A 27,258-nucleotide genomic window follows, 5' to 3' on the forward strand; every position below is an offset into this window, starting at 1 on the left:
TTGCAGGTGATGTGGACTGTTTAGCTCAGGTGACTGTTGGGAGTGTGGACTGTAGTTAAAGTTTTGCACATGTGACTCCAGTTGTGCCCACTGTTGTTTAGCAATCGAAAAAAACTGTAATAAGACGTGTTATGACTGGAGGCAGAAGAATATCCTCGGGCAGAATGAAGCAGGGCGCCGGCAGAGGTGATGATAAAACTGTGTGTTTGGAGAAGAAGATGGCAGAGGGTATATATATATATATATATATATATATATATATAAATAAATAAATATATATATGCAACCACACTTTCCTGGTTTGTGAAGCAGCGTGGCTCCGCCGCTTCGACTTCTTATTAAAACGTGGAATTTTCGTCTTCTGAACAGTCCACTTCATTATAAATGACCGACTGATAATGGTTTATTTTTGTCTCCTCTTTCTATCTTTTTTTCACGCAACCATCTTCTTTTTTTCCCTTCTTTTTCTCAGACCGACAGTTTTATAATTTAAAATTGAACGTAATGCGTGGGCATGTGGCTTCGGCGCAGATTCTCGACGGACGTTCTCCAGCTGCATCGTCTCGTGACACAAAAGAGCCGCTCGCAGCTTTCCGGCGGCGCTCAATGGCCCCTTCGTCTTCAAGCGGGAGATCGTATTCCGGCAGACGGCAACGGGATAGAAAATTGGGGGGGCGGGGTGAACTCTCGGGTATAATTAGTGAGTTTTTCTAGTGATAGTGTGCTCACCTGTGTGTGCGGATGTGTCGGCGCGTATCACGGCAGAGCGATGCGCGTTATGGGAGCGGCGGCGCTGGGCTTAGCCCAGAAGAGTGAAGCAGCGAAATGTGTAGACATAGAAACACTCTCAGACAGCAGCTTGCTGTTACGTGCGCCTGCTGCCAGTCTGACTCCGCTGTTTTGGGTGAATGACGTCACGTGCGACCTGGAGGTGTTAACCACTTGTGTACCAAATCTTTTTTTTTTTTTGGTTGAAAACATTCGGGGCTAATGAAAAAACATTCGGGGCTTTAGCCCCGGGTTTTTTAGCCTAGGGACGCCACTGCGTGTGACACGTCACGTGTCTGAAGCCTCTGCTCTTGGGGGGGGGGGGGGCATTGACCAATACGTGACAGAAGACAAAAGGCGCTTTCCAGAGACTCTCAGAGACTCTCGAAGACCTTTTTCTATCGTCATGGCAATGGCCCTGTCGCAAAGTGTTTTATTTTCTCTCCCCCCCCCCCTCCCCCCTTACGCAGCTGACGTCACCGCACTGCCTGAGCCACGGAGGGGTCCGGGCTGCTGGTCCCCCACTCGCGCTCCGAGCGGCTGGCTGAGCGCATCCCCGGGAACACGCGCAGCGCATCGCGGCGGCCAGCGCGCAGGAAACCTGACTGATACTGAACCAAGCACTGGGGGGCAGGGAGGATTGGGGGGGGGGGGGGGGGGGGAGGCTGGGGAGAGACGGATCTCTTTTGTATCTTTCTGGACCATGCTCTCCTGCGTGAGTTTTCCTCCTCTTGGTTCTGCGCGCGGTTCAGTGCGCAGCGGACATCTCACTTCACGTTTCTTTGCCCTCGGGAAGTCTCCAGCTTGATGTTGAAATAACCCAAAAGGTAAGACAAGGGGTTTCTGTTTCTTCTTCTTCTTCTTCTTCTTCTTCTTCCTCTTCTTCTTCTTCATGTGCTGTACACACACACATTCATGGGTGACATTCATTTAAAGAAAAAACTAATTCCCTTTAGTGAGGTTGGGATCGGAGCCTCAGCGCGTTCATTTGGCGGTGAAGGCGCGCGGCTTTCAGGACATAACTCGAGCGTTAAGGCGCGTGCTCGTGCTACACTCCGTCCAGGACAGTGTGTGTGTGTTCAGCCGCCGTGCGCCTTCCCTCACGTCTCCATGTGCGCAAGGGGTCCCCAAACCGCGCAGAAGCTCCGCAAGGAAAACCCGCGCATTTGTTTGCGTGCGCGCGTGAAGTGGAGCAACTGCGAGTCAGTTTACTGAATCAATAATGTGATTTGCTTTGTGCCCCAAATCAGAGGCTTGATAGAACATATAATTACTCATCTCACGGTTTCTATTAATAAAACATGCGTTTATATATATATATATTATATATATATATATTTATATATTACAATATGCATCTAAACATCCTCTGACCTGATATTTTACTAGCTGATTTGTTTTCAAGCTGCACATTAAAGGTCTGGATAAAAAATAAATAAGAATAATTTCATGTATTCTGCTTATTTTCTTGAATGCAGCAAAGAAAATTGTTCTGAAATATTAAACCTGTAACCGGCTGCAGCTTAAAATAAAGACACTACGAGAGGAAACCGGCGGGCTCGTGAACCGGCACGCTCTGGAATTTTAATCCCGATGAGTTTAAAAGTGTCTTTGAAGCACTTTTATTCTCTCGGGGGTGAAAATGTTCACACACCTCAGGGACAGCGTGAGCTCAAAGCTGCGGTGAAGACGCCAATTTGAAATAAGACTGAAGTCGCGCGATGACATCATGACATAACTAGAAGTGTATTCATCTTTCCCGCTGAGATTTTTGAGATTGAGTGGATCTGAGTCCGAGGGGGATCTCTCGTGAACGTCAGTGCTGGTTAATGAGGTTAAACCGGCGCGGCTCATGTTTAGCTAACAATGCCGAGAGTTCCGAGGGGGGATTTACTCAATGTCTACAAAAAAACATAAAAAGTGTGATATTCTGCATCATCTGGTTTCTGGGGACCTTTTCATTGTTATAATCTGACATGTGATCATGAGCTCATGAGCAATGGAGCATTTAAAGACTTTTAAAAAAAAGTTTACGGGCAAAACAGCATAAATATACTGATTTAACCAAATTTTCTATCCAGTTTCCATTTCCCATCCACGTATCTGTTGCCCAGTCGGGGGGCTTAGCAGGGTCTTCCAGTCCTCTCAGTCCTCTTAGCAGGGTCCTCTCTCCCCAGCCACGGTCCCAGCTTTTCCTGGGGAACCCTGAGGGCTTTCTAGGCTAGAATAGATTCATAATCCCTCCAGCGGGTTCTGGGTCCATCCAGAGGCCCCCTCCCACCCCGACCCTGATCAAATGCCCCAAACCACACCAACACTTGGCAACCCGCCACAGTGCATGCTGGAGGTCCTGGTTCTGCAGGAGCCAACAGAACCACGTCATCTGAAGGACAGAGCCGAGACCAAATTCGGAGGTCCAAAAACCTTGATATCTTAAAATAGTGATAGTTTACACAACAAATCCCATTGTGAAAAGTATATCTTACTCGGTTCATGGTGGGGAAGTCCCTCTCACAGTTTACACTACTGACTGGGACTGTGAGGGTTAGGGTTATTGTTGGGTTAGGGTGAGCGACTTGTTCCATCTTCTCCACCGTTGGAGCGGTGAAAAAATGCAGATATAGCGGTTTGTTTTTCAGGCAACATATTCAACGCTCTCTGCCGGCTAGTGGGAGTGTGCTCTGTGGCGCGCGAGACGGAGAGCCGAGAAGTGTTAACGCGACACGTAGAGACAGAAATGACATGCTTGTGTGTAGAGACGATCAATAACAGACGTTTAGTTCAATAAAAGAACAAAGACGTGTTCTTTAAGAAAAGGGACCTTAAATTACTTCTGCTGTAATCTGGAGCTAGAGAGAAAATTACAGGGTGGCGGGCGGAGAGTTCAGAGGACGGGCCGCCACCCTGATAGAATGGTGGGGGAAACACTGGGATTTATATCCCGTCCATGAAAACCCCAAAACAGGATTAGTGATACCCCACAGGGCTTCTCGAGGGACGTGAGTCTCCTTCAAGTCCACAAAACAAACTCCAATGTCCCCCTTAAGAGTTCTGCGAGGGTACGATCTTTAAATCCGAGCCTTTCTTTTCCTGCGCCCTGAAAATCAGAAACAACCCAATAAATCAGGGGTATTCAACTAAAATGTTAAGAGGTCCAGTTAGAGAAATTTTCTTGAAGCAAAGGTCCAGAAGATCATAATGTCTAACTATTTAGTGTGATATATATAGCCTGGTAGTTGTATCAACATCTGCATGTAATCAATACCTTTCAAATCAAATGAATTCAGTACGATTAAAACACTTTTTAACAATATTTATTATCATGTAACATAGAACTGGACTGCAGATATGTATAATGTTCTCATGAACTAAATAAAAATAGGGCTGCATTTTAAAATAAAATAAATACAAAATGAAAATTGTGCATGTAATAATAAATAATAATAATCAAATAAAGTGCTTAACTTCAGAAAAATTAAATAAAGGGAGGAAAAGCTTAAATTTCCCCATTTGTTTCACAGTCTCAAACAATTTTACAGATAATAAATCTCAACACATCTTAACAATTGAACAGTTTTAGAGCATCACTCTTGCATCCCACTCCCCCACTTGTTTGCTCAGTGTGAGAATTGAGCTCTAGCTTGTCCTGCCAGGACTTTAAACCTGGGCTTGAATGGAGTCAGGGCCATCCTCATGCACATGTGGAGGTGCTCATTGGTGAGCCTCGAACGATATTTATTTTTGATGATATTCATCGTGGAGAAAGCTGCCTCGCAGTTGTAGGTGGAGCCAAACATGGTCAAGATGTATATGGCAACTTTCCTCAGACCTGGAAAAGCTGTCTCAGGGACCGTTTGGAGCCAGAAAGTGGAAGGGTCAGTTCTTAGAAACTGCTCTTTCAGGGACACATCTGCTTGGAGATCAACCAGTTGCATCTGGAGAGGCCCAGGATTTACCCATTTAAAGTGCTGTGTGACTTCCTTTGAGAACCCCCTGACATCAGTGATGATAAATGGGTTCTGAATGAACATGGTGAGCTGCTGTCCAAAGCTGAAGCTGTCAAAACGGTTGCTGAAGTTTACGATCAGCTTATCAATGAAGTCAACAAAAGAAGACGCATCTCTCTGTCCCTGAACCTGTTCCTGCACTGCTGGGAAGTGTGCACAGTCTCCCTGCAGGTCTTCCTTGAACAACTCAAGTTTCTTTTGAAAGGAGCGGACAGCGGTCATCAGTTCACAAATTGAATTGTCCTTGCCTTGTAGCCTCAAATTCAGTTCATTCAGATGTGCAGTGATATCAACCAAAAAGGCCACATTATCCATCTGTTTATCATTTCCTAAAAAGAGAAAACTGTGTTGCTTTCTGATGTGTTAGCTCTGCCAAAAAGATGCTACTTCCTCCTGATGGACCAAAAGCGCTAAGACCCTCCCTTTGCTGAGCCATCTCACATTATTGTGCAGCAAAGATCATCAGCATTGGCATCAACTTCTCTGAGGAATTCCCTCAGCATGCGATGCTGGGTGGAAGAGGATGCCCTGAGAAAATTGATCATTTTCATCATTGTATTCATCACTTCAGCATGCTCATCTGACAGGGAGGCACAGAGGACAGATTGATGAATGATGCAATGGTAAGCTATGAGCTCTGGATTGTCCTCTTTCAGTCTTGCTACAGCTCCTTTCTCTCTCCCTATCATAGCAGGGGCTCCATCTGTGGCTATTGAAACCACTTGTGTTGGTTCTATTCCTCTCTTCGTTAACATCTCCTTAATGGCCAGGTAGATATCTTCTCCTCTTGTACTGGTCTGAAGGGAGTGACACCTAACAGGTCTTCACAGAATGCTTTCTGGTCTGTGTTGAAAAACCTGACGTACACTAACAGCTGAGCATTGTCACAGATGTCAGTGGACTCATCCACAGCTAAGCCTACACATGGTGCCTTATGTATGGCTTCATTTAGCTGGGTTAGCACATCCTGAGTTAATATTTCACTTTTCTTTGTGGCAGATGATGCTGACATGGGTATTTGCTTTATCTTATCACAAAGCTCTTGTTTTGGTTTTCCGTCAAGTAATGTTTCAGCGACGACACTCATGCATTCTTTGACACGCCCTCCATCAGTAAATGGCTTTTTGTGTTGCCCCAAAATCCAAGCAACTCTGAGGGAACACTCATGAGCACGTTGTTGGGCAGTGAACGTGTGGCTCAGGATCCTGGTGGACTGTTCATATTGGGCTGTGAGACCACTTATTTTCTGTGATCTCACTTCGGATTTGAGTGGGTATGTTTGTTCAAAACCTTTATGTTTTGTCTCATAATGGCGTTTCACATTGCCACTTTTAATAAGTGCCACGGTTTCTGAACATATAAGACACACTGGTTTTGTGCTCCCTGTGGGAAGTATGAACAGAAATGAGTGTCCATTCCAGATTAAATGCTCTATTTTCGCTGCCAACTTTTCTTTTTTTGGAGAGCGACATTTGTTCCTTATGTTTCTCTCCCTTTCTGTCTCACTCGCCTTTTTCTCAACTTTCTCCGGCGCAGTTGTCCGTTTCTCTCCCTTTCGCTGTCTCACTCGCCTTTTTCTAAACTTTCTCTGGCGCAGTCGTCCGTTTCTCTCCCTTTGTTTTCTACATGTATCGCTTTCTTTTTCTTTCTACCGTCTTTTCAAGTGTAACCTGCCTCTACTTTCTCATCTGTCTGCGTAGCGCTGTCTGTTGAGACGTAATGTTTACCGCCGAGAATGCATAGATTTGATTGGCTGAGTGGTATCACGTGGGATGGCTTAACTCGCATGCAATTGGTCTGTGCGTTTCCGCATCCGCTAAACCACTACCGTAAAGACTGCAAAAGCTGCGCCGCGCCGCCGGGTAAAAAAATTAAAACACCCCGTCAGGTTTTAAATCATAACCTTCTGTTTTGGCTGGCGGTCCGGGTGGGACGGCCTCTGGGTCCGGACCCGGACCGCGGTCCGCCAGTTAGTGACCTGTGCAATAAATGGAGCGCACCTCCATGACCTCCCATGACACTGACGGTGAGCCGAGACGTCCAAAAGCCTTCGGAATCGCGGAGAGAATCTCATCCATTTCAACCTGCTTTTCCTTTCTGACTCGGTTTTCCAGAACTTCCTTTCAACTAACCGAAGGTCTTCGTCCGCAGTCTCTCCGAATTCTGAAAACAAAGCCATTCGTTGACCGTGAATTCGGTTCAGGAAGCAGCCATCATATAACCGATCTGGATGCTAATGTGTGTGGAACTTATTTGTGCAAACCAACACGAGTGCACATTAGCGTCTCTTCCCCGGTTTGCCTGTATCCGATTAGTGTCCTTAGTGAGGTCATTAACTGTTTCAAAGTGTGGCAGCGTCTTGTGTCGGGGATTGCGTAAGGCCTTCCTCGCCCTCATTATTCACAACACGTCGGGTTCACAATCTAATATTATGACTAATGATCAGAGACGTGTTGCATAAACTTCTGCCCGCCACCGGAATTGTGATTATCCCCCGTGTGGGTCCTGATTAAACCGGATGACAATCACCAGAACCACGGCTCCTCCCACTTCGCAATGACATCGGAAAACAAAGTCACTATACGATCATAACTATGATTGTTTGTTGTGCGCGTGAACCTCAGATCGACACACTTTACATCGTTGCTACGAGATGAAGCCGGTTTGTCTCGGGAGTCCCAGAGAGAAGGAAAACAAGTGTACGATTTGAGCCACTGGATCTACTTTCTCTCCTGGCGTATTGATTATTACACACAGTCTCAGATACACAGCATCCCACATAATGCATCACGACACATCTGTGCCTCCAGTAAATAAGTCATTAACACTGCAGAGTTGTGTTGGCACGGCACATCACAGAGCTTTCAAAATCTAACCCCCCCGGGTCCCTTCGATTACCCCCCCCACACACACACACACACACACACACACACACACACACACACACACACACACACACACACACACACACACACACACACACACACACACACACACACACACACACACACACACACACACACACACACACACACACATTAAGCCTACAAAGCAATTTACCTACCAGGAGGTCATGTGACAGAACAAACCAATTTTCCAATAATAAAAAATATATATATATTTCACCACAAAGGAAATAAAACAAGCGGAAGAAAAGCCGTCTCTGTTAAAGCCTGTTGAACTCATATCCCTGCTCTTCCAAAGACAATGGCCAAGAACACCGAGAGGAAATGCCAAGAGGAGTCAACTGATTTCCAAAGTATGCAGAGCACACAATAGACCGGTTCACCGACGGCAAGGTGTGGGGTGGGGGTGATCTGCAGTCCTCGAGCAGCTGCTCTTATCACTGGTTGCATGTGAACAATCTTTCTGTAAATAGCAGATTTTGAATCACTCATGATCCAATATCGTGATGTACGGATGCTGCGTCGCTCCTCAGATCCACTGCTACGCTGACGACACCCGACTCTACATCTGCGCACCACCGCTCACCTGCCACCTGGCAGCCGTGTTCACGCTGCGTCTTTTTTTTAATCACGTAAAAGTGCCGTTGAGTCCATTTTAAAAGCGGCGTACGTATAAAATCAGACGTAATCAGGCACGTGCACAGATAGAGCCCTAGTGGTGCTCAAGCACCAGCCCTTTTGCCCTGGATGAGAAAAGTGCCCTTTTTGCTGGAGACACTTTTTTTAAATTCATCAGTATTTAAGAATAAAAGTTACTCTCTCTGTCATAAACTCCCCCCAAATGTGATTTGATATCCGACGGGGCATTTATTTGAGTTCTTGTGAGAATTTCGCCCCGACGTGCTCCGCGGCGCTCACAACGTTGTTTTGTGATAAATCAACCACAACATTAGCGCTGCTGAAAACATGACGTCACAACTGGTCGACGTTTCCTAAAAAAAATAAACAAACAAAAACTCAGAAATCCATGATTTCAAAGCCTTGCAGCTGTTTACTGATGTCATGTTTGAGTGATAGAGAGAGAGAGAATCTTTTTTGTGTTGTATAAATGCTGTTTAGACATATTTGAAAGTATGTTTATAAATGTCACGAGAATTCACAGCCAGAAAATAGGAGCTAAACTATTCTAACTATGCTAGCTCTCGGTGTCATGCTATCCTTGTGCCTCATTGTTTTATGTGTTATCTCTTTGTTTTGTCTGTTCCAGTCTTACAACGATCAATCTTATAGAAAACAAACAACACAGCTCAGCTAAAATAGATTTAATTTACAGTAAAGTAACAACACAAGTGATCCAAACTATAGTTTCTCCTCTTCATCACTTTCAATAACACATTTTCGCTGCTTCAGAATTTCTTCTTGGCTGTTGATGACGATCAATATCGCTCATTTTGAAAATGAGGTCAGATGGCAATACGGATCTGTATCAGACCAGCGAGGAGGGCAAAACGTGGCTGGCATGACGACCCATTATCCAATCAGAACGCTTGTACTGTTGCTATATAATAATTCATCTTTATTCATAAAGAAAATGTAAGTTAGCGGTCTAATCCTGCCCAGAGGAAACGCAGGTCGAGGACAGCATCATTGGTGTTATGCTTCAACTTTGTCCGAATTTTTTTTTTGGCAATGGGTGCCCTTTTTTTAGGTTTGAGCACCTGCCCCCCAAAATGTCTGTGCACGTGCCTGGACGTAATAGAAGGGGATTCATAATCACAACAGCTCCACTTATCTGAATCGAGCCGGTCTCAACTCCACGGTCACATGTTGGTCCCAGCTGCTGCTCGGCTGTGGCGTACTCAACACCTGTGCACCTCAAAAACAGCTGTTGAGGGAAAGAGATGAACAACAGTCCTTTTAGTCCTCTCATCGGGTCCTTTTCCAGGGAACACAACACATTCTCACTATTTATAGTCCTTTCCTTTATCAACCTTCCTTGTCAGTGTGTGTTTGTGTTTACGTGCATTTGGCTCAACCTAAATATTTCCTAATACGGCGAGTTATGTGCCTGTAATCCTCGAGCAGAATGTGCACTGTCTTTCTGTACTAGGACATTTTTAATCACTCGTGATAAATATTGTAATGCATGGATGACGCATCGCTCCCCCGAGGGTCTCCATGTCCACCGCTACGCTGACGACACCCCGCTCTACATCTCCATCACTCGAAAACAAGACTTAAAGGAATGTTTTTTCTAGATTTTTTCTGCACATCTTGACAGCTTGACGGTGACAGGAAGCCACAAACTGATAAAAGAAAAAAGAAAATCTATATTTAGTCCCGTAATGGGCTCAGAATCAGAGGATGGAAACAGGAATATGAGCAAAAAATGAAAGCAAACGTAAACATTAGGAACAGGAGCATCGGATTAATGTCATGCTGTCAGATTTGATTTTTATATCATATTTTAATTCATTTTAAGTTTAACATGTCGAAAATAGTCAAAAAGCTCATTGGTTTATCCCAAAACAAAACAGGCAAGTATTTATAAAACGTCCCCAGTTGGTTTCTTACATTAAGATGATTATCTTTTTGCATTAAAAGTATTTAGAAATGTTGTTATTCAATATGAAAATGATCATTATCGTATTAAATATGTGCAGAAATGTGTGCAATTTACATACATCTCTACAAATTAATTTAACATCCAGGTTCAAAATGATTGTTCCATCCTGTTGACGTATTGGAGTCGATGGATTTCTCTTTCTACGACACAAATCAAAACAATCCATGAAAATAATGAATATATTTTATTCATCAGGCTGTGTAAAAAAAACACTTTGCAATAACCTACAGAATATATTTATGAATGAAACTAGATAACAGCCTTTAAAGAGATGTTTTGTTAAATTAAATATAAATATATATATTATAATAAATGCAAATGAGACTTTCTGAGTTTAGGAGAAATCTACAGATAATAATAATAAAAAAGAAAACACCCACATGTGATTTTTTTTTTTTTTTTTTTTGGAACCAGAAAAAAAAAAAAAAAGGAGCAATTCTTTAAATTACTACCAAAATGTTATTTTCTAAAGATGAACTCATCAATTAATTAATCAATCCATATATCGGCCTCTAATCGTTTGAGTCGTGAAATGTTGCAGAACAAAAACATTTTCTGAATTCTCTCGTGATCATAACGAATATGTTTGTGCAGATTGATGAACATTTCAGATTTCACTCGTTCGTCTTCTGAAGTTTCTCCAGCTTCAGAATTTAAGAATCTTCACGTTGACAAGAAGAAAAGAATCAGAACAGAAGCTGCAGCGAGAAGACCTCCTGCTCTCCTCTCTCTCTCCATATCGCTCTCCATCCCTCTCTCTCCATCTATCCCTCTCTCTCTCTTTCACTCTCCATCTATCGCTCTCCCAACCCTCTCTCTCTCCATCTATCGCTTTCTCTCCCTCTCTCCATCTATCGCTCACGTAACCCTTTCTCTCTCCTCCCCCACTTCTCTCTCCATCTCTCCCTTCTTCCATCTCCCTCTCCCCCCCTCCATCTCCCTTCCTTCTCCCCATCTCTCCCCCCCTCCTTCAGCGCCACGTATGCAGAGAGCAGCTGAAGCCCCGAGTCTAAAGTCATTTATAGGGAGATTCATCATCCAACAGGCCGACGCCCACTTAATCCCTTTTTGCTGAAGTCATGTCACTTTTATTTTTAGACAGTTAAGTCTCCAGTAGCCTCGGGCCTGGGTTCTTTAAAGAACCATTACCTGAAATAGTTCTTCAAATAACCTAGAAAAGTGTACTTATAATGAAAAAGAAAAAAATTTGAGAAGTTGGCGTCGACCAAACTCGAGCTGAAAGAAAGTTCATGTCGGACTTTAAATTCATCAGCTTGACCCCAAACGTTGATCTCGTGGATTTGTGCAAACATCAGCAACTATTGCCAAAATCAACCTTGTGTGGTTATAATAACGTCCGTAAACATGCCTCGAGCGGCAAAACAACCACACATTGGAATGTAGAATAATATTAATAATACTTATTATATTGTGTCCGAAATGTCCCATTTTCTTTTAGCAGGGTGACATTACCTTTTCTGTAAGCTATGGAAAGCATTATTAAGGTCAATAACCTTATTGTTATGTGGATGTTTCTCTCACAACAGTCAAAACTCAATAATGTACACTACCATTCAAAAGTTTGGGGTCACCCAGACAATTTGGCGTTTTCCATGAAAACTCACACTTTTATTTATCAAATTAAATGCAAAATGAATATAAAATATAGTCAAAACATTGCAGAGGTTAGAAATAATGATTCTTTATTGTAAAAATTGATGTTGTTCTTCTTGTGGCTCAAAGGAAGGCCAGTTTTATAGCTTCTCTCACCAGCATAACTGTTTTCAGCTGCGCTCACATCAAAAGGGTTTAAGGGTTTTCTACCCCTCCGTTAGTCTTCTAAGGCAATAACACAATGTACCATTAGAGCACTGGAGATGGGCCTCGACACCTACAGTATGTAGAGACTTCATCAAACACCAGATAATAGTCATTTACCACATTAACTATGTACAGAGTGTGTTTATGATTCATTTAATGTTATCTACATTGATAAAAACAGTGCTTTTACTTTGAAAAATAAGGACATTTCTCCGTGACCCCAAACTTTAGAATGGTAGTGTACACAAATCACATACTTTAAGCAGTTGGTCAATGGCGTCCATTATGACTGTGATAGTAAACCTATTGACCGTGAAGCTCATCTCTCACCTCTCCAGGTTTAAAATGACCGAAGGACCCGAGAACAACTCGACTGAACTGTCCGACAACTGGACGCTCTACGAGTCGGACGCGCCCCGGAGCAACATCACCTATGTGGGATTTTACCTGCATCAGCCGTCCACGGCGGCCATCTTCATAGTGTCCTACATGCTGATCTTCCTGGTGTGCATGGTGGGAAATGGCGTCGTGTGTTTCATCGTTCTGAGGAGCAAAAACATGCGGACGGTCACCAACCTGTTCATCCTGAACCTGGCCGTGAGCGACCTCCTGGTCGGGATCTTCTGCATGCCCACGACCCTGCTGGACAACATCATTACAGGTGAGGGCGCCCGGTCCAATGAAACCGTCTCCGGGGTGTTTAACGTGATGTTTAGCGCAGTGGTTCCCCTCTAGTGGGGCGTAGGGGTACTACAGGTTGGGCGCAGTAGGAAATGCATAGAGACCTTTATTGAGAACTTCACATCTTACACAAGTTCAAAGTCTACGGTTATAAAACTAAGTCGTGAATGAATACTTGGCAAAATGCCTTTACCTTCACGTACGTTACGCTGTTGAAAAGATTACGCTTGTGCCACGGCCAAGACTCGCTGATTCTTGACGTTTTGCTAAAAGCCAATCTCTGTTAGATCGGCCTTTTCAACCGCGGGGTTGCCCTTCAAAACAAAAGCTCAACATTGAGCATGAATTGAGGTCAAAAACAATATAATCCAAAAAAAAAATCTTTTTTCAAGAGACGTTCCTGGTCTCCGAAGGATGCGCCGTATAACCCAGTGCCATCATGACAAACGACTGACAGCTTTAACCTCTTAGCGGTCCTGTAAATTGCACAAAAAACGCCAATCCAGACGTACGTAAAGTCAATTGAAAGCTGTAGTAGAACCATTTGGAGTAAATGATGGTGGTCTTGGTCTCTTCTGAGAGGTAACCCTGAAGTTTCAGAATCAGAATCACTTTAAGTGCTGCTGACATTGAGGGATATAAGTTGGAACACACATAAGTGGAAGGTTTTCTGAATATTTTTGTGAAATAGATCGGTGGCACCGAGCTGCAGACTGTGACGCCTCGAGGTGTCGGTTATGGGTGTGTCGGAGACGGCCCTGACAGCTATGAAGGTCAACATTGACTGGGTTTGACAGCAGCCTCCTGGTAGTGAGCTCTGTGTTTGTTTATCCCCGCCAGTCCTCAGTCGGGAGTGAGAAAGAATTCCCTTCATCCCTGTGGACGATAGTCTTCAAAGACTTCGCTGAAGAGCATTCTAAGCTCGCCAAGTACAATTGCGGTTCACGGTGGTTTTGACAGCCAACTTTCATGAGCCGAGTCCAAGACATCCTACACAATAACCACAGTACAGAGAAAATACATTTCATTTCCCACTGTTGCCACCCCCCATGTCTATTTTCTTACAAAGACATTCAGCTTTTTATCGCATTAGAGCTTCAAAAAGGGGCCACTAGTCGACCCCTTTGATGAACCGTGTTCCCTAATCTCTTACCACCCATGCTCATTCCATTCTCTACACGGCGGCCTTTGTTTTTCCAGTTCAGACTTTTTCTTCATTACAGACTGACGAGAAGTATTCAGAGGTCTGTCCCACTCAACATGAACCTCGAGCATCGAACAAAGTGATCAAAAGAGACGAAGGCTCAGAGGAGTTGAAGGTGTTTTTTTACAAACCTCACAGGAGGGAAGGGTTAGTGGTCATTCCTAGACTACAGCAGCGGTTCTCAAACTTCTTCTGTCACACCCGACTTCGGAGGAAGAAGGATGTTCACGCCCCAACAAAATTGTAACAAAATGGCCGATGCTGATTTTGAATTGAAATAACAACTTTTTGTGACTCCTAATATTTTGCAATCAATTAAACCAGTTCGCTTCATGAGACAAAAAACTAATACATTTTCAATCACTTCATTATAATACAAATACAGTTATCTGAGCAAAAAATAACTAATATTTGGCCAAAAAAATTGCTTATTTTGACTGCATTAACCTTTTTTGCACTGAAAACCTTTTCAAGATAATAACAACTCAGTGCAACCTGTGAAAAACTCAACAAAACAAGTTCAAATATGTGACAATAAAGAGCTTTACTGAGTTGTACTCTGCGTATCTTTTTAAAAAAAAGTATACCCTGCAATGAGCTTTCCACAACACCTCGTTTTAAAACGGGGTTGCAGGCTTGATACGGCCACTCTCAATAAAGCTCAATGTCAAGCTTTTATTTTAAACGGCAACAGCAGGAAAGCCGAACTCACAGAGATTCTTGGCAAATCGGCAATAATCTGGGCCGTCGCGCACGCGCATCGTAACCTGTTAACACCGTAGCGTAAACATTTACGCTAAAGTACAGGCACTCTTTATTTATTAATGATTTAGTCTTATGTGTACTTTATAATATGTGAAGTTCTCAATTAAGGTCTTGAAATAAAAAAATCTGCATTTCCCCTGCGCCCCACCTGTAATGCCTAGGCGCCCCACTAGAGGGCCCCACAGTTTGAGAACCACCGCACTACAGGCTGTAACAATAATAATGGCAAAATAATTCAGGAGAATCCAAGTTGACTAACATACAGACGACCTTCAGAGAAGAGAATCGACTTTGGATTTGGATCAATCGGTGTCGTCTTGAAAATGACAACAAATTAAGTTTTTTAATATCATGTTCATATCTTGCTCATAAACACCAGCAGCCCAAAACAAATGAACAAGTCAATGTTTTTTGAATCAGGAATTTATTAGAGCTTTGACGTTTGCGTTTGGGGAGAATCCAGATGGCGAACTGCTCAGTGGGATTAAATCCCCGAGCTGCGACGACAGAACTCGTATCACGATGTCATGGACAGCTCGGGGTTTACGAGTCAACAAGAACGACGGCGTATCGGCTTTGTCTTCGATAATCACGTTAAAAAAGTTTTACACAACATCGTCTTTTGGCGGAGAGCAGGAAGACGGCGAGCGACTTCTGCTTCCAGGGCGGAGTCACGAGTCATCATGTAATGCCCTGAGACACTCGTGGGAAATTTTCATAATTAGCAGGTGAATTATTGAGTGATGGCCAAGGTGACGGTGACCTTTGACCTCTACTTCAAGTGAACGTTTGAGCCCCAGTTTAGGGACCCCAGGGACCTCGTGTCGAAGGTCACGAGGTCCCTGTGACCTTCGACAACGTCTCATCAGCTCAGCCTCCAGATGTTCTGAGATATTTATTTCACGACACAAAACCCAGAAGTCAGAACTCCCCTCCATCTGCCTCTTTCTCATCTATCGCACTCTTTCCTCTCTCTCCAGCTCTCTCTCTCCCCATCTCCCCATCTCTCACTCTCTCTCCATCTCCCTCTCCCCATCTCTCCTCCATCTCTCTCTCTATCCATCTCCCCATCTCTCACTCTCTCTCCATCTCCCTCTCCCCAGCTCTCCTCCATCTCTCTCTCTATCCATCTCCCCATCTCTCACTCTCCCTCCATCTCCCTCTCCCCATCTCTCCTCCATCTCTCTCTCTATCCATTTCCCCATCTCTCACTCTCTCTCCATCTCCCTCTCCCCATCTCTCCTCCATCTCTCTTTCTCTATCCATCTCCCCATCTCTCACTCTCTCTCCATCTCCCTCTCCCCATCTCTCCTCCATCTCTCTCTCTCTATCCATCTCCCCATCTCTCACTCTCCCTCCATCTCCATCTCCCCATCTCTCACTCTCTCTCTCTATCCATTTCCCCATCTCTCACTCTCTCTCCATCTCCCTCTCCCCATCTCTCCTCCATCTCTCTCTCTCTCTATCCATCTCCCCATCTCTCACTCTCTCTCCAGCTCCCTCTCCCCATCTCTCCTCCATCTCTCACTCTCTCTCTATCCATCTCCCCATCTCTCACTCTCTCTCTCCATCTCCCCATCTCTCACTCTCTCTCTGTCCATCTCCCCATCTCCATCTCTCTCTCTATCCATCTCCCCAGTAAAAAAAACTTCAGGGCAGGTCAAATGTTGTTTTCGTGTAGCAGCTGCAAAAAATATAAATAAAATATAAAAACGATCCGACGTCAGGAGGAAAACATCTGAAATATGTTCTTTTTGATTCGGGTTGCTGTGACATTTTAAAGTACTAACTCTATGTGTGTGTGTGTGTGTTCTGGTTTGTGGCTCATTGGAGCACTCTCCATCTCTCCAACAACAAAATGGAAGACGCCGCCAACGATCATTGAAAATGTAATCGTCTTCCGAGTCGGTGAAAACAAATTGAGGTTGTGCCAAAATTATCATAAGGAGGAACAAAAAGTACCTCCTGTAACCTGTAGCTCCGCCCACTTCGCTGCTCGACACTGAAGGAATCGCGAGAATATGGGCTCTGGCGCTGTTTCGTCGAAGATGCTTTCAACTGCTCGTTGGGAGTGACACGCACTACCCGTGTTTTACTTTGACATCCAGCTCAATAGGAGTTGTAAAATAAAATGAAAAAAAACTTTCAGGGGGAAAAAAGTGAAGAAACCTTCAGGAGAGCAACAGAGGAGGATCCCTCTCCAGGATGGACAGGTGAATAGATGTCATGCCACGATCCAGAAAGGGGGGGCCAGGGCGCATCAGCAGGGCCATGGCATCAGACCCAGGTCCAATGGACCCTATGAGACGTGAATTCACAAAGACTCTGGAGAGGAAGCAGAGTTAGTAATGTGAGATGGAGAGATGAAAATTCATCCATAAGGAGAGAGAGAAGAGGAGAGAGGAGCTCAGTGTATCCTAAACGTCCCCCAGCAGCCTATAGCAGCATCTCTAGGAGCTGGACCAGGTGAACCTGATTCAGCCCTAACTATAAGACTATAAAGAGGAAAGTCTTCAGTCTACTCTACATTATTTGTATTTCCATGTATTTCAGAAAAAGTAAATGTGCTTTTAAGAACTTAAACTAGCCAATAAAAAAAGGAGATTGGGAAAAATAACAATGGCGTGTTCTTACACTAAAATGTTCAAAAATTTACATTCTGAGCGCCTCCGGATCGCTGCAGTTGGTCAGTTTGTCCACCTGTCCTCTAGAGTGTGTGATGTGCTACTACACAGCCTACGTCACATAAGTACATGAGTCATCCCATTAGCGCTCAGCGGGTAACGAGGTGCTCCGATTCTTTCCGACAGAACGGGCAACGGCGACCTTTCAACTCTTTAGCTCGCGAAAGAGGAGAAGAGAGAAGACTGACGGCGGCTCGGCAGTCAAAGCTGCACTTCTCAAATGCTCGGTGGAGTGTAACAAAGAGAGAGAGAGAGAGAAAGAGAGAGAGAGGACTGGTGCCTGTGAGGGTCAAGTCGAGTCAAGCTTGGCAGAAAGTCACAGGAAAGAGTAGATCACGTCTACCAAGACCGGCTCCGAGATGACGGTTGATCTGGTTATCATCACGTTGATTCATTGATTATTAATAGAATTAAATACATTTAAAAAATGTAAAAGTATTTTTAAATAAATTGACGTTTAAATATTTATTTATTTTATTAAATAAATAGAAAATATTTTAAAATAAATTGACGTTGGGGATGCAGCGACGCACTGACAATAAAAAGGAATTATATATTTGATCATTGTCCTTTTAAGGTACATTTTCCAATATCTCACTACATTTATTTGACTGCTTTAGTTACTTGGAAGAGTTGAGTATTTTTTTTGCTGTTGTGTATTTTATTTAGTCAATCATTAAAATATTCTATATAATATACAAAACAGAAAGATAAAAAAAGGTATAGGTAGAAGAAAAAATGCTTATATATTCCTATCCTGAATTATTATTAACAAATAAATTAGATAATTCATATAAAATAAAGAAAAAGAAGAAGAAAGAGTCAGATTCATAATTTTTTCTTTTTTCTTTTTATAAATGAGAAAATTATCTTTATTTATAGATAAGGCTACCGAGCAATATATTATATTAAAATGATTTCCCACCTTTCTTAATGTGAACACACATAAATGCATTCATATATATTTAGTCTGCACAATGCCTACATTTCACTTTTGGTACTTTTTGAAAAATAACACCCCGTCATAATAATAATAATAATAATTTATTTTTTATACCGCTTCTCAAGTCACCCGAAGTCACTTTACAGAGTCCAGTAGCCATACACACACACAGTCATCCCGGTGGTGGTAAGCTACATCAGTAGCCACAGCTGCCCTGGGGCAGACTGACGGAAGTGTGGCAGCCAATCAGCGCCTACGGCCCCTCCCCCCACCACCAACATTCACATCCATACGAACCGGGGTGAGGCTGCGGTGCATGTCTTTATGATGGTGGGGGAAACCGGAGTACCCGGAGGAAACCCACGCAGACACGAGGAGAACATGCAAACTCCACACAGAAAGGACCGGGACGACCGGGATTCGAACCCAGGTCCTTCTTGCTGTGAGGCGACAGTGCTACCCACTGAGCCACCGTGCCGCCCATGTCCTGTCACACGTCACGTAATGCTTTAACGGATCATAATGGCTTTTCTTCTGTGTTATTTTTTAACCACGTGAAAAGGAAACATCGAGCGAGGAGATGAAAGCGTCGATGGCGCCCTAACAGTGTTGCGCGTGTGTTCTCCGCGACGATCGAATTGCTTTTTACGGCTAACGTGGACTGCTTACGTAACTTCTGCACAATGAATAACACGATCAAAGTTTCATTTATCTCCATTGCGCCACACAAAAAATACACACACAAACAACTGTATATGAGGAAGGGTGGAGGATGAGTTTAGGAGTGTCACAGCCAGAGGAAAGGCACCCTTTTAATCAATACCACTGGCGATCGATAGATGGTCAACGATGAGACTCTGGGGCAGTTTTAATCACCCTCAGTGATTTGTATTAGTGTGAAAACCAGAAAGCATCAGTACGCGAGTCTGATGCGTGTGATATAAAGTATTGGTGTTCTCAGAAAGGCAGTAATGGACTACGACTGTGGGTTGTGAGACGAGAAAAGCAGTCGGTAGGCAGCTCCAGAGCCATCACAGCCGTAGGTGGTGGTAATTAGTGTTTCCTTCCTCCACTAAGGAGACATTTATCTGGCTCTGCTTAACATCGGCGTGTCAGCTCTTTGACGTTGAAAGAGACTGTGCACGTCAAATGAAGACAAAAGCAACAGCAAAGTGCTGCGTGGATCTCTTAAAGAGATGAAAGATGAAAGGAAAAAAAGGTGGAATGTAAATAATAGTAAACGAAACAAAGGACATTAGAGTTGATTGTTACCTTCGACATCGTATTATCTCGTACATGCATCACCCCCACCCACCTCCACCCACCAAACAGTACAACGATCAGGAAGTGTGGTCGAGACGGCAGCAAAGGGGGAGTAAAATCAGAAAAAAAGTAGTCAAACACAGAGCAATTCACGTCAGAGAGCGGCTGCCGATACGACATGTTCGCCCACTGGGGCTCGCGGTGCCGCGGTTTCAAAAGAATTACGGTGGCCTGCAAGGAACGTAAAGAGAGAAAAGAAAACGTGAGTCAAGAGTGTTCAGTCCGGGCTCCTGTAGAAACATGGCGGTGCAACAAAGATGTTCCAAAACAAAGAAGACGCATCACAAGCTCCGCCCCGATGTTTGAAATAGTCTGCACTTCCTGTATTTGACGTGGGCGTGGTTACTGACTTTGTGAAGATGTCCCACCCCCTTTTGTAGATATGAAGGGCTTATTCTAAGCTAACGGGAGCACACATTTCAAGGATTTGTACAATTATGATCACATAATAATTGTATTCCATTTCTAGTAGATGCCCCCGAAATCCTAAACACTGGCCCTTTAACTGCAGTAAACTGGACTGCGTTGTACTGCCATAAGATAGCGTGAGGTGTGGATCAGTTGAAATTTTAGGACATTGGCTAATGCAAAGTAAGGAAATGCAAATAAGAATCGCTTAATATTCATATTTTTAGCCCCCAGTGTGGGTCGAGCACACACGCGTTAGATCCCACAACTCCCTCACAACCTCTCCAGTAATCTGAATCTGATGGAATTACCACATTGAATCCCTTTGAACATCCTCCTACTTTAAAGTGTCTCCTGAGCTGCAACAAACAACATCTTCATTCTCTTGATTAATTTGTTATCGCGTTCATACAATGAATTTAACAACCGCGCTAAGCTCTGGGGAAGCTTTGCGTCCCCCAGTCAACCTTTATCTTAGAAGTGTTGACAACTAAGCATCGGCACTGACAGCTGGTGGGGGGGGGGGGGGGGGATTAATGATGTCTGCAGTTTGGGATCTTTTTTTCTTTTTCCAGTCACAGTGAGATACACTGTCAGCATCTCTGCTACCAGTCACCAGCCGCCTGACAAAGTGCCTCTAAAAAGGCATCGAGACACCCCAAAACACGATGGTGCCCCACCCCCACCAGCACCCTCTGAGTTCACACACAGACTGATGTTTCCGTCCCATTGTGATTGCTATCACCTGAATGCATCTTCCCTTGTCAACAGGATGGCCTTTTGGGAGTCTGGTCTGCAAGATGAGCGGCATGGTTCAAGGGATCTCCGTGTCGGCATCCGTCTTCACTCTGGTTGCTATTGCCGTCGACAGGTACTGTGGCTGCTGTGTTTTGATAATACTGCTGCATACAACAGTTCATCATCTCCTCTACCCACCACTTGTTCACACTTGATTTGCATCTCAAAAAGAAAGAAAGAAAAGGGTGCAGAAAGACCGACCAAACCAGAAAACCACTCGAGAAAACATTGACCCCAATAACAATAAAAGGTTCTCTCGCTGCTTTTATCGGGAAGCTTTTCATCATCTGTACATCCCACAGCCTCCGTCAGCTGGCGGGAGGATACGTACAATACGAAAGCTCCGCAGTGAAAGAGACAAACGAAATGCAAACGAACAATTCTGAACGCTCACGTAACAGCCTCGATTTGACTTTTCGGCTTTCTTCACTTCCAAGACAGTACTGAGAGCTCTCAGCTATGCAGACACTTGTATAATCTTTCCAAAGAAAATGTATCCCATTTGTTTTATGTCCCTTTCCATTATCTTCCATCAACCTCGTCGTTATGGGCCGCTCGACCTCTACTGAGCGATCGCGACGAATTCCCAAATGACGGTCTCCATCCCGCTTAATCACTTTAAGAGAAACCACCTCAGACACACAGTGATGTCACCACGCCGCATTTTAAAAACATTCCGGAGGGTGTTCGCGCCTCTGGGAAGGACGGAGTATAAGAGTTTGACATGTTTTGACGGCCAAAAGTCAAAGTCACTTACTGTGTCCATCAACCACGGAGAGATTATGCGTCCATTCAGATGGGACTTTATTACAATCATACCGTTATTCCAAATATTATGCCAGCTACAACATTAAAAAAGGCTTCTAGTGCTTTATCAATCATTATTTAAAATCTGTTCAATTGTAATCTCGTAAAATGTCGTTGTTGAATGTGTTGTTTGAAGGAGAGGTTTTTCTTAGCAACATTATAATATATATATATTAGGGCTGTGAAACGATTAACATTTTTTTTTAAATCAGGTTAATCACAGGTTTCTGTGGATTAATCATGATTAATCACAAATATACATTTACAAGGCTCTCAAGACAGGCAAGAGCTCCGAGATGAGTTGTTGACGGGGGGGGGGGGGGGGGGTGCTAGTGACTTTTCTTTGCTCCGTCCCGATGTGCGCGCACACGCCGGCATCCGAGCTCTGCAACGCGCGAGACGGAGATCGGAGTCGTGTTAACGCGACACGTAGAGACAGAATGACACGCTGCTGTAGAGACGACCAACAACAGACGGATTGGAAGCTCATTCTGCGCATGCGTTAAAAAAAAACAACTAGTTAATCCTGTAATTTTATTAACTGAGTTAACGCGTTATTTTTCACAGCACTAGTTAAAATACAGTCTCGAAAAGGAATCCACACAAGTAGGTGAAGATTGCTTCAATTGATGTAGAAATTAAAAGCGGAGGCACAGATACTGTATAGATACAGCTTTAAAGAGACAAAGCCCTCTGCAATTATTTGAGCCCAACGTTCCCCGGGTAACATAACCCCGACATCTGTTTGTAAATACTTGGTGTCCCTTCCATCTAAACTGCACAGAGGCAAGTGAAGGATAGCATTTACCCTTAATTAACAGAGAGGCCAAAAAGGTCTCGGAAGTCGGGTAAATTACGTCCCCCCATTGTTCTGTAAGTGACATGCAGGACAAACGGAAAAAAGGGAAGTAAACACAAAGGGTGACATCAATGTTCTTTATTGAACACCGACTGGCTCAGTCAGTCAGTCAGTCAGCATTTAGAAATCTCTAAATTCATTTCCTTTGTGTATTTGCTTTTGCACCATTGTTTTTTTAATTATTAAATATAGATCGGCACATCTGTTATTTGGCCTTTGTTCTTCGCGCATATGACCTCGATGTTTCTAACAGCTGGGTCATACGTCCATGTGAATGGGGCCCGGATTTTTTCCTTCATGAATAAGAAATCACATTATCATGTATTGCACTGCCGTCATGTGGGAATGATATTTTTTAAACCAGGTTAAATCTCTGTCCATCTCCCTGATCCAATCCTTCTTTTCTTTTTGCAGATTCAGGTGCATTGTCTACCCATTCAAGCAAAAGCTCAACATATCCACAGCCTCCCTGATAATAGTCATCATCTGGGTCCTGGCCATCTCCATTATGTGTCCCTCAAGATTCAAGATTCAAGATGTTTTATTTGTCACATACACACACAGGGTGTGCAGTGAAATGAAAGTGGCAATGCTCAGCAGGAATGTGCAAGGGCAACAAGTACACTATTTACAATAAAAAAAAACCACAATATTTACAGTAAGTGTGTGTGTGTGTGTGTGTGTGTGTGTGTGTGCCTAAGAGGGGCAGTTGTGTGGGTCTATGTGGGGGGTGAGTTCACAGTCCTGATGGCCTGAGGAAAGAAACTCCGTCTCAGTCTCTCTGTTCTTGCAGCGTGACTACGGGGGCGCCTGCCTGACCGCAGCAGCTGAAACAGTCTGTTGTTGGGGTGGTGAGGATCCTTCATGATCCTGCCGGCTCTGGTTCTGCACCTCCTGGTGTACAAGTCCTGCAGGGTGGGAGTGTAGTTCCAATAGTGCGTTCAGCCACGCACTACTCTCTGAAGCCTTCCTGTCCTGAGCGGAGCAGTTGCCAAACCAGGCTGTGATGCTTCCTGTCACAGAGTAGAAGGACTGAAGGATCCTCTTTAAATTTCCTCAGCTGCCTGAGGTGGTAGAGGCGCTGCTAGAGCTTTTATTACATTACATGACATGTCATTTAGCAGGCGCTTTTTATCAGCGACTTACAATAAGTGCATTTCAACCTAGAGTACAAACTAAGAACAACAAGAATACAGGAAGTAACATTTCCTCAACATAGTCGAACTACAAAAGTACCATAAGTAAGTGCTATCTAAGTGCCACTGAATCTAATCTGTGTTTTAATCCAGATATAGTCGGAAAAGGTGTGTTTCAGTCTCCCGGGGAGATGTAGAGACTTTCTGCTGTCCTGATGTCAGTGGGGAGCCGTTCCACCACTGAGGAGCCAGGACAGCAAACAGTCTGGATTTGTGTGATTAGCTCGGTGCAGGGCACACAACGATTGGGCTGTTGCGGCTGAGCGCGGGCGCGGGGTGGGGTGTGTGAATATCCCCGGGATGGGCGGGGCCGATCCCGTCGAAGCGCAGAGCGCAGACCAGTGTTTTGGAGGCTGAAGACCAGTCGAGCTGCTGCATTCTGGATGAGCTGCAGGGGTCGGATGGCCTTAGCAGGTAGACCAGCCAGGAGGGAGTTGCAGTAGTCGAGCGTGAAATGACCAGAGCCTGGATCAGAACCTGCGCGCCTTCTGAGTAAGAAGAGGGTATTCTCCTGATGTTGTGCAGCATGTACCTACAGGAACGCTGTCGTCAGCGATGTTGGCCGTCGGGAGAGTTGACTGTCGAGTGTCACCCCGAGGTTCCTGGCAGTCCGGGTGGGGCCAACACAGAGCTGTTGAAGGTGATAGTCAGGTCGTGGGTGGGGGAGCCTTTCCTGGAAGGAATAGTAGCTCAGTCTTGTCAGGGTTGATCTTCAGGTGGTGAGCAGACATCCACTGAGAGATGTCAGTCAGACAGGCAGAGATTCGTGCCGCCACCGTGTTTTCGACGGGTGAAACGAGAAGATCAGTTGGGTGTCATCAGCATAGCTATGGTAGGAGAAGCCATGCGAGCGAATGACAGAGCCGAGAGAATTTGTGTACAGAGAGAAGAGGAGGGACCCAGGATGAGGAACCCCAGTAGTGAGAGGACAAGGATCAGACACAGATCCTCTCCAAGTTACCCGGTAGTGCGGTCTTTAAGGTAGGAAGAGAAAGAGCGAGTGTGTGCCCTGATCCCCAGGTCCTGAAGAGAAGAGATCAGGATCTGGTGGTTCACGGTGTCAAATGCTGCAGAAAGGTCGAGAAGGATAAGGACAGAGTGTCTGTGTTTGTTGACCATGTCAGATCCTCGGTGATGTGGACTCCCAGGTATTTATACCCGCTCACCCTCTCCACAGTAGTCCCGTTAATCCCCAGTGGTGCTCTGTTGTTGTACCCTCCTAAAGTCCACAATCAGCTCCTTAGTTTTGGTGACATTCATGATGAGGCTGTTGTCCTGGCACCAGAGTGACAGATCAGCAACTTCCTCCAGGTAGGCCTTCTCGTCGTTGTCGGAGATCAGGCCCACCACCACTGTGTCATCCGCAAACTTGATGATGGTGTTCACAGTCATGTGTGTACAGGGAGTACAGTAGGGGCTGAGGACGCAACCTGGGGGATCCTGTGTTCAGGGTGAGGGATTTGGAGGTGTCTGCCCCACCCTGACCACCTGTGGCCTGGCGGTCAGGAAGTCCAGGATCCAAGCACACAGGGGGGTGTTCAGTCCCAGCTCAATCAGCTTGCCGGCCAGTCTGGAGGGGACTATGGTGTTGAAAGCTGAACTATAATCAATGAACAGCAGTGTGATGCTTCAAGTGACCAAGGAGCACACCATCCGGGTGCTGCTGGGCTACGACAACAAAACCAGCCCGTTCTACTGGTGCAGGGAGAACTGGCCCAACCAGGAGATGAGGAAGGTCTACACCACCGTCCTGTTCGCAAACATCTACCTCGCTCCCATGTCGCTCATCGTGGTCATGTACGCCCGGATCGGCATCACGCTTTACAAGACGACGGTACCGACGGGGGGCAAGCCGGGCCAGGAAAACCGGCACTCCGTGTCGAAGAAGAAGCAGCGGGTGATCAAGATGCTCCTGATCGTCGCGCTGCTTTTCATCGTCTCCTGGCTCCCTCTGTGGACCCTCATGATGCTGAGCGACTACGCCAGCCTGACCGAGCAGCAGTACAGAGTCATCAACATCTACATCTACCCCTTCGCCCACTGGCTGGCGTTCTTCAACAGCAGCGTCAACCCCATCATCTACGGCTTCTTCAACGAGAACTTCCGGCGAGGCTTCCAGGCCGTGTTCAAGTTCAGCCTGTGCACGGCGGACGGGCAGCGGAGGAAAAACTACTCGCACCGGCTGCAGGGGAACTCCGTGCTGCCCGCCAACAACGCACAGACGACCCTGGAGCCCATTTCTCTCAACAGCCTGGATAAGAGGCCGTGTCGGAGACTCAACCACGTGGCCGAGCACGACCTGGTCATGGAGGACCTGGACAAGGCGTCCGGCAGCAGCGGGGGAGTGACCGCCGTGTCTATATGACGCACTTCTGGTTGATAAGCAACGGTGTTCTCCCAATCATTCAAGAGCAATTCTACCTTCATCCAGTATTTTTTTTCTGGAACCGACGTTTTGGCCGGGTGGGCAATTTGGATACTGTCACGAAAAAAGAGAAAAAGAAAACTGGATACAATTGCATAACTGTCCCGCAGCCAAGCACCATGCTGTGTTTTTGCTCCCTGAAAAAACAAACGTTTCGACCTGCCAATTTGAAGAGGAAACCTTTCCTCATCACGCCAATCATTGCGTGTTGCACATATTGTGCCGTGTGCAGAGTAGCAGCAGGTTGTTGATGTTGGGATTGTAGATACTAACGAGGATTAGAAGATGAAGGAAAGAAAACGATTTCGCCGGACAGCGCAGGAGAGGGTTGACATTGCATCGATGAACAGGCTGCTGTCCTGCTGTATAAATGTATAAAGTTGCATAGAAAATATATGTAGTATGGATGGTGGCTGCAGAGCAGATGAAAATGAAATAACTTGTCATTTATAAATTAACTTCCTTGAATATTGGCGCATTAGATGGACTTTGATGGAATTTGTGTATAGTGCAAACCTCCGTGGCCTGTGCAACGGCTGAGCGAGCTTGAAAACAAGGCCTTCAAAGTCAAAAGGGCTTCGACTTCAGCACAGCCACAGCTGAAGATATCTTTTTGGTACCTTTTAACCATACATGAGATATCTTAGATATCTTTGACCATATATGAGATGTCTTTGACATCTTTGACCATACATGAGCTATCTTTTGGGTATCTTTGATCATATATGAGATATCTTTGATATCTTTGACCATACATGAGATGTCTTTGACATCTTTGACCATACATAAGATTTCTTTTGGGTATCTTTGATCAGACATGAGATATCTTTGATATCTTTGATCATACATGAGATATATTTTGTGTATCTTTGATCAGACATGAGATATCTTTGATATCTTTGACCATACATGAGATATATTTTGGGTATCTTTGATCATACATGAGCTATCTTTGATATCTTTGATCATACATGAGATATATTTTGTGTATCTTTGATCATACATGAGCTATCTTTGATCATACATGAGATATCTTT

General features: G+C 44.7%; 1 protein-coding gene across 1 annotated transcript; it reads left to right on the forward strand.

Annotated features, from left to right (window-relative positions):
* The first annotated feature begins 1,488 nt into the window (after positions 1–1,488).
* Positions 1,489–26,945, forward strand: npffr2a (neuropeptide FF receptor 2a). The gene is made up of 5 exons (XM_056418779.1): positions 1,489–1,595; positions 12,467–12,789; positions 20,908–21,007; positions 23,015–23,116; positions 25,411–26,945. Exons 2-5 carry the CDS (start codon positions 12,474–12,476, stop codon positions 26,159–26,161), a joined length of 1,269 nt encoding a protein of 422 aa, XP_056274754.1. The 5' UTR covers positions 1,489–1,595; positions 12,467–12,473; the 3' UTR covers positions 26,162–26,945.
* Positions 26,946–27,258: the final 313 nt, after the last annotated feature.

The sequence above is a fragment of the Pseudoliparis swirei genome, chromosome 7 (genome assembly GCF_029220125.1).
Source record: "Pseudoliparis swirei isolate HS2019 ecotype Mariana Trench chromosome 7, NWPU_hadal_v1, whole genome shotgun sequence".
Classification (NCBI taxonomy): Eukaryota; Metazoa; Chordata; class Actinopteri; order Perciformes; family Liparidae; genus Pseudoliparis; species Pseudoliparis swirei.